Source organism: Salvelinus namaycush, chromosome 32 (assembly GCF_016432855.1).
Source record: "Salvelinus namaycush isolate Seneca chromosome 32, SaNama_1.0, whole genome shotgun sequence".
In the NCBI taxonomy this organism is placed as follows: domain Eukaryota; kingdom Metazoa; phylum Chordata; class Actinopteri; order Salmoniformes; family Salmonidae; genus Salvelinus; species Salvelinus namaycush.
In genome coordinates, this window is record NC_052338.1 from 9,261,875 (window position 1) to 9,270,074 (window position 8,200).

An 8,200-nucleotide genomic window follows, 5' to 3' on the forward strand; every position below is an offset into this window, starting at 1 on the left:
AGCTACTGTTTGGACCATTTGTTTCTCTTCTCCTGTGACATCTTTGTTTGACTTTTCACCCTAACGATTGTCTTGCATTTCTCCCACACATTTTCACACCCTTCTTCCCCTCTCTTCTTGCATCCGCTCTCACCATACCTCCCATCCCTAAACTCATATTGTTCTCTTCTTTGCCCCCCCCCCCCCCCCCCCTCCTCCCCCTCCCCCTCCCCTTTCTCAAACCCTCTTTTTCTTTCTTCTCTCTCAGCCCGGATCACCCAGTTAGTCAGGGGGTTTTCCAGCACATGGAAACAGGCTGTGGAAGCTCTGAGTCAGGATGTCATGAGATCCTTCACCAACTTTGCTTTTCTAACAGATGCATTTAATCTAAACAATGAATATTAATCTACAGTATGTAGTTAACTATAATAAAAACGAAAAAGCTATGATAGGAAACAGTGGATGAGAACAAATCTTCTGGAGGTTAAAATAATTTCCTAGACAGATTTGGGCTTGTGTTTCTTGTGACCATGAGGTGGTGCAGGTTGATGAGCTCTGAGCGCACGGCCAGGCTGCGGAAGTTGGGCTGGGACAGCACCTTGTGGAAGCCATGGTAGTATTGGATGAGCGCCCCCTGGAGGATAGGAGGACAGGAGTAGAAAATCTAAAGTTGAATGAAAAGCTTCAGAAGGAAAAATGAACTCATAACAGCCCATGGCTCATAGTTGATACATCTTAAAATGAAAAATATGTCAATTTAAGGGACCCCGTTTTGCTCAAGAGCACCACTTGAGGCAAAACTTCTGTATACTTTAACATGTTTGACACTGAAGCTCTGCTTCAAACATTTGTTCTTATCATTCGAGTTTAATCGTGGATAAGACGTTTGTACATTTTCTCCCTAAACAAACACCTTATTTGTTTTATGGAATGTAAAAATTTAAAAACTCCAAGAATAAAGGCCCTTTGTGTGTTCTTTCTAATTAGATCTTGTTAGTGACTTTTACCATATGTGTAAATGGAATGCTGTCAAGAAAGTATTCCAACCTAATAAACACTTGATTTGGTACAATTATATGATTGCGATCACACACAAACAGTGCGCGCACGAGCGTGCAGGGGGAAAGAAAACCCTTGAATCTCCAATTTGCCGTTCGCGTCTGGTACTCTAAAAAGCTGGACAGGGTTGGCAGGTCTGCAATTAATGATGTAAAATGAACAAACAAAACTAAGTCTACGTAACTTCCAGAAATTAAAACTAGTCTTTAAATATAGAGACGGACAATTGACAGGACAGTCTAATTTCATACAGAATTGGAATGACCCAAACTCTGTATAATACATGGACAGTAAGCTATAGACCTACACTACTGACAGTAGCAGAGAAAGTGGCATCACACTGAATAATGGGATTTTATTTTCTTGACACAGATTAAGTCTAGTCCTGGCCTAGAAAGCAGTTTCAATGGATATTCTCTATTGAGCTCGCTATTTAGTCCATTAGGAATAGGGTTAATCTGGTCCTGGAAACTGGCTCAATCTTTATTATTTATAATTTTATTAAATTCCCTGGAACACATTGGCCAGACTACAACCAAAATCTTTTTAGCATTTTTAAAATGTCTCTTTTCTTGAATTTCACAATTTCACTGTTTTCACGGGGGAAAGCACCCTAGCACTCTGATTTGTGATTTGGCTTTGGGTGTAAAAAAATATTGCAGACGGTCTGGGAAACCAGCCAAATAGGTTTAAACCTTGCTTACATGGCAGATCGGTGTTAGAGGAGATGTTGAATCAGGGGACTGAACAGCAGGACAAATAACATAACCAGAGAGGAGGACCTGTTATATGTTGATTTACCTGGAGAGAAGATTGAAATAACTTGTTCAGACCTGTCCATCACTCTGCAGTATCATCAATTTGGTATACTTTCCTTGCACAATAAGTATCTTGAATGAACTGCATTTTAACCTCTGTGTCTTACCTACAGGTGCTGGTTTGACCTGGGTCTGATGTAATCTTTGAGTTTCATCAACCTGACATGCTAATGGGGGAAAAATGTAGTAGTTAGAGATCCCAAACATTACTTATATTATTAACCAAGTTCTTCATAAGTATACCCAGAGAGGGCGATATGTTGCCACCATGGCTCAGGTATGTTACCTTCCACTGTAAGCTGAACCGTGCTAACCGGCAGCCCATGGGAATCCAACACGGTATAGGTCCCACAGTCGTCTATTTTCAACCCTTTGAGGACCACAAGCCCTTCAGCCTCAAGACGACCCCTGTTGACCTCCTCTTCACCCCTCATCCACAGGACCGTCAACTCTGTGCTGTTCCTCCCCCGGAAGACCACTTTCATGGCCTGGGGAGTGTGGAGCTTCAGGGCCAGGGTTTCACCCACCCTCAAGGACTCCTCGGACGTGTAGTCTGGAGAGAATTACAGAAGAAATTAGGTAAGATATCGTGAGGAAAGTGGAACGCTGGACCAATCTGAAACTGTGACTTCTGCACTTTTCAGGTGGTCTAAATGAAGTGCAGTGCCATAAAGTTAACTTCTGATCACTTTCACCTGGCCTTATAGCCCCACCTTGTAGTAAAGATAGTTCTACCCTTACCATGGACTGAGAGCTGGACACTCTGGATGAACACCCGCCTCTTATTACGTGCCCTGTCAACCACCATGAAGCTCTCGTAAAGCCCCACATCCCCAAACTGCACGTCACTCAAGATCAGAGAGCAGTCTCCCTCCCACAGCTTTTCCTCAGGTACCTCCACCCGCCCCTCAAACTCGGTTGCCTGCCACTGTTGCGCCCCCATCTGTTCAAACACGGTCTCGTCAGGTGTCTGCCACTGGACATGGCAAACTGGGACGTTGTCTAGCTGGGACTTCCACTTGCAGGGAAGGATGGCTTGGCTTCCCACATTGCAAGAGATGGAGACAGGAATGGAATGCAGGGGGGAGGAGGCTGTAGGAGAAAGTTGGAACCAATGATTGGCAAAAAAACTACAAATCCATGATTTCCCAATGTTCATGTTCTAATTAAGCAATTAGAACATGAACACAGGGTGTGGTATATGGCCAATATACTACAGCTAAGGGCTGTTCTTATGCATGACGCAATGCGGAGTGTCTGGATCCAGCCCTTCGCCATGGTATATTGGCAATATACCACCAACCCCGAGGTGCCTTATTGCTATTATAAACTGGTTACCAATGTAATTAGAGCAGTAAAATGACATGTTGTCATACCCATGGTATATTGTCTGATGTACCACGGCTTTCAGCCAATCAGTATTCAGGGATTGAACCATCCAGTTTATAATTGTGGATAGAGTTAATTTATACTCACCAACATAGCCGACAATCCACAGACAATGAAGATGTATGAAATGTCTAAAAAAAGAAAAGGAAGAAGAAGCAGGATAAGAGGAAAGCATATATATGTGTATATATATATATATATGTATATATGTGTATATATACACTGCTCAAAAAAATAAAGGGAACACTTAAACACAATGTAACTCCAAGTCAATCCCACTTCTGTGAAATCAAACTGTCCACTTAGGAAGCAACACTGATTGACAATAAATTTCACATGCTGTTGTGCAAATGGAATAGACAAAAGGTGGAAATTATAGGCTAATGCAAGACACCCCCAAAAAAGGAGTGATTCTGCAGGTGGTGACCACAGACCACTTCTCAGTTCCTATGCTTCCTGGCTGATGTTTTGGTCACTTTTGAATGCTGGCGGTGCTCTCACTCTAGTGGTAGCATGAGACGGAGTCTACAACCCACACAAGTGGCTCAGGTAGTGCAGTTCATCCAGGATGGCACATCAATGCGAGCTGTGGCAAAAAGGTTTGCTGTGTCTGTCAGCGTAGTGTCCAGAGCATGGAGGCGCTACCAGGAGACAGGCCAGTACATCAGGAGACGTGGAGGAGGCTGTAGGAGGGCAACAACCCAGCAGCAGGACCGCTACCTCCGCCTTTGTGCAAGGAGGTGCACTGCCAGCGCCCTGCAAAATGACCTCCAGCAGGCCACAAATGTGCATGTGTCTGCTCAAACGGTCAGAAACAGACTCCATGAGGGTGGTATGAGGGCCCGACGTCCACAGGTGGGGGTTGTGCTTACAGCCCAACACCGTGCAGGACGTTTGGCATTTGCCAGAGAACACCAAGATTGGCAAATTCGCCGCATATCTGACACTAATTGATATTATAGCTTTAAAATATTAAGATTTTGTCAACGGCATGAAATCAGTTTCGTTTCTCCAAACCAGTTAGGATTCTATTGAGTTCCTTTAAAGCGGCTGGCTGTGCCCTTCTCTGAAAACGAAACTTAAGAATATTACGGTCCTAATTGCACGCGGTGCATCTAATTTAGTAAACAATCTTGTCCATACATGATGTCATCCACCAAGAAATGCGTACATCTATCTTCTCGTTTAAATTAGTTGCCCGATGTGAGCGCATTGCCTAGTGGTGCACGGTGAATACAATAGGAAACAAGCATTTTGTCTGCGCAGATTCAATTAGAAGAAAAATAATTGTTTAGATAATTTGCTAATTAAAATAAATACATGTGTCGCTTACCGGTCCTTGTCTATGCCATACATTTTCATTGAAACAGACTGCGAGTAGGCTGACTCCTCGAACTTGTAACAAACTGCCAGTAGGCTGACCTCTAGAAATGTGTGATTGAGCAGTGGCAGCAAGCATACAGCATAAGCCTCGGGACTGTCAGCGGAGTTACCAGAAACGAAACCTGGGGAAGAAATAGGCCTGCCTACTAATTAGAGATTAATTTCATTTTAAGAACGGGGAACTTCGCAGCAAAAAACAAGCCACACACAGCAAGCCACACTGTCTCAATCGCAGCTCAGTTTTTGCACAACAAATGTGGTGGTCTCTTTCAGGTCCATAAGTACCGCCGTCATTCAGGACAGGTGCACCTGTTTTGAGTCCCACATTTTTAGCCCAAAAAAAGATACAATTATGTCAAATCACGTTATACGTACAGTAGCTTTGATTGGACTGATCATGTCAACATCATCCTTTCAAAATCTTAGCAGTCATTATCATGAATCAAGTCGACAATCTACTGGCAAATCCTTTTCAATCCTTGTCATATGAAGAGAAATAATGAAGAGAAATTATAGATAAAACGTATCGGTGCTCATCGGCAATTGGACATAAACATTTTACAACAAGTTGGAAATCGCAAATTCAACAATGAGTGGTTTGGAAGGAAGTAAGCACAGCACAACAAGGTGAGTCCAAAAATGTCTTGTATGCCTCTGCGTAAATGATGTAAAATGCCAGGGAAATATACACTGCTCAAAAAAATAAAGGGAACACTTAAACAACACAATGTAACTCCAAGTCAATCACACTTCTGTGAAATCAAACTGTCCACTTAGGAAGCAACACTGATTGACAATACATTTCATATGCTGTTGTGCAAATGGAATAGACAACAGGTGGAAATTATAGGCAATTAGCAAGACACCCCCAATAAAGGAGTGGTTCTGCAGGTGGTGACCACAGACCACTTCTCAGTTCCTATGCTTCCTGACTGATGTTTTGGTCACTTTTGAATGCTGGCGGTGCTTTCACTCTAGTGGTAGCATGAGACGGAGTCTACAACCCACACAAGTGGCTCAGGTAGTGCAGCTCATCCAGGATGGCACATCAATGCGAGCTGTGGCAAGAAGGTTTGCTGTGTCTGTCAGCGTAGTGTCCAGAGCATGGAGGCGCTACCAGGAGACAGGCCAGTACATCAGGAGACGTGGAGGAGGCCGTAGGAGGGCAACAACCCAGCAGCAGGACCGCTTCCTCCGCCTTTGTGCAAGGAGGAGCAGGAGGAGCACTGCCAGAGCCCTGCAAAATGACCTCCAGCAGGCCACAAATGTGCATGTGTCTGCTCAAACGGTCAGAAACAGACTCCATGAGGGTGGTATGGGGGCCCGACGTCCACAGGTGGGGGTTGTGCTTACAGCCCAACACCGTGCAGGACGTTTGGCATTTGCCAGAGAACACCAAGATTGGCAAATTCGCCACTGGTGCCCTGTGCTCTTCACAGATGAAAGCAGGTTCACACTGAGCACATGTGACAGACGTGACAGAGTCTGGAGACGCCATGGAGAACGTTCTGCTGCCTGCAACATCCTCCAGCATGACCGGTTTGACGGTGGGTCAGTCATGGTGTGGGGTGGCATTTCTTTGGGGGGCCGCACAGCCCTCCATGTGCTCGCCAGAGGTAACCTGACTGCCATTAGGTACCGAGATGAGATCCTCAGACCCCTTGTGAGACCATATGCTGGTGCGGTTGGCCCTGGGTTCCTCCTAATGCTAGACCTCATGTGGCTGGAGTGTGTCAGCAGTTCCTGCAAGAGGAAGGCATGGATGTTATGGACTGGCCCGCCCGTTCCCCAGACCTGAATCCAATTGAGCACATCTGGGACATCATGTCTCGCTCCATCCACCAACGCCACGTTGGACCACAGACTGTCCAGGAGTTGGCGGATGCTTTAGTCCAGGTCTGGGAGGAGATCCCTCAGGAGACCATGCGCCACCTCATCAGGAGCATGCCCAGGCGTTGTAGGGAGGTCATACAGGCACGTGGAGGCCACACACACTACTGAGCCTCATTTTGACTTGTTTTAAGGACATTACATCAAAGTTGGATCAGCCTGTAGTGTGGTTTTCCACTTTAATTTTTTTTAATTTTTAATAATATGTTTATTATTTTCCAATAAAAATAAAGTAAAAAAAGACAGCAATACAAACAATGACATTCATTGTACAGTTGAATGAGATGGCCACTTTAGAGGACAAAACAAAAGTTAACTCACACATACACAAAATAAAACAAAATCCTATTAGGTGGTACATGTATAAGAAGACAGCATATAGTCATTACAAGCAGTGTAGTTAAGCCAAAAATAAATATTGAGTGTAGTACAGCACAGAGTAGCAGCAGATCGTCAGCCCAGTTATGAAGCGGGACTAGACCATTTATCCAGTATCGGCTGCCATATTTTGTAAAACAATGGGCTTCTATTGGAGGTGTTGTATCGAATCTTTTCCATATGTATTACATTCCCTAAATCCCGTAACCACATTTCAAAGGTAGGTACAGTCTCCAATTTCCAAAATTGCAATATGAGCCTTTTGGTTAATAGAGTACAAAGAGAGACAGCTTTCCCTTCCTGGTTATTCCCATCAACTGTACCAAACAGAGCGAACAATGGGTCTGGGGCTAGAACTCTATCAATGGCCTTAGATAAGTAATCAAAAATGAGAGCCCAGTAAGCATGTAATTTAGGGCATGTCCAGAATAAGTGGGTCAACGTCCCCTCCTCCTGCTTGCACCTCTCACACAGTGGTGAGGTGTCCGGGAATATTTTATGCAGTTTTACTTTTGAGTAGTGTAACCTGTGAATCACCTTAAACTGTACAAGGTTGTGTCTGGCATTCACTGAACTGTGGTTTATATTCCTGAGAGCTTCTATCCAGTCCTCATTTGAGATTTCTGAACCAAGTTCTTGTTCCCAAGCCATTTTAATGGTGTCTGTGGATACCTCTATGTGGGCCTGTAGCACATCATACAGTCTAGAGACCGACCCTTTTGAATGGGGTTTGACAAGGATCAAGCTATCTAATGTAGGACTATTTGGCTTCATGCCATACTGTGGGATATGTGTCCTTAAGAAATTCCTGATTTGGAGGTATCTGAAAAAATGTGTTGTTGGCATGTTGAACTTTGCCTGTAGTTGTTGAAATGAAGCTAACTGACCATCTATGTATAGATTACCAATTCTTGTGAGCCCCTTCTCCCTCCACTGTGAAAACACCACATCATCCAATGCAGGGTGGAAAGCATGATTCAGGCTAATCGGGCTGTCTATGTAAACAGTGGGTATGTTAAGAAAATCCCTAATCTGTTTCCAGATCCTAAGCGTATGACAAATGACTGGATTGGAGTCATAAGTGGCTTTTTTCACATATGATGGGCTATTAACAAGTGCAGGGAGTGAGGAACGTTGACAGGAGGCCTGCTCAATCAAAAGCCATGAAGGCATATCCTTCTGTCTCATCTCAGGTAAACTTTCCCTCCAGAAAGACACAATGTTCAGATTAGCAGCCCAATAATACAGTTTGAAGTGAGGAAGGCCAAAGCCCCCCTCTATCTTGTACTTGCATAAATGCTTCT

At 44.1% G+C, this 8,200-nt stretch overlaps 1 protein-coding gene across 2 annotated transcripts; it reads right to left on the reverse strand.

Moving 5' to 3' along the window:
- Positions 1–206: 206 nt before the first annotated feature.
- Positions 207–4,727, reverse strand: LOC120026964. Of its 2 annotated transcripts, XM_038971764.1 has the most exons (7): positions 4,579–4,725; positions 3,333–3,376; positions 2,598–2,948; positions 2,143–2,409; positions 1,964–2,023; positions 1,743–1,839; positions 207–613 (listed from the first exon to the last, which is right to left on the reverse strand). In XM_038971764.1, exons 1-6 carry the CDS (start codon positions 4,605–4,607, stop codon positions 1,757–1,759), a joined length of 834 nt encoding a protein of 277 aa, XP_038827692.1. In that variant the 5' UTR covers positions 4,608–4,725; the 3' UTR covers positions 207–613; positions 1,743–1,756. The 2 variants fall into 2 exon arrangements, with proteins under 2 accessions (XP_038827692.1, XP_038827691.1); XM_038971763.1 differs by lacking the exon at positions 1,743–1,839 and having other exon boundaries at positions 4,579–4,727.
- Between the last annotated feature and the right edge of the window lie 3,473 nt (positions 4,728–8,200).

What these genes read in the sequence shown, in the direction of transcription:
- LOC120026964 (XM_038971763.1), bottom strand. Translation starts at nt 4,607, where the DNA reads ATGAAAATGTATGGCATAGACAAGGACCG. An exon ending in TGTCCAGCTCTCAGTCCATG is followed by an intron (nt 2,410 to 2,597) that starts GTAAGGGTAGAA and finishes AATTCTCTCCAG; the next exon opens with ACTACACGTCCGAGGAGTCC. An exon ending in GGTCAAACCAGCACCTGTAG is followed by an intron (nt 614 to 1,963) that starts GTAAGACACAGA and finishes CCTATCCTCCAG; the next exon opens with GGGGCGCTCATCCAATACTA.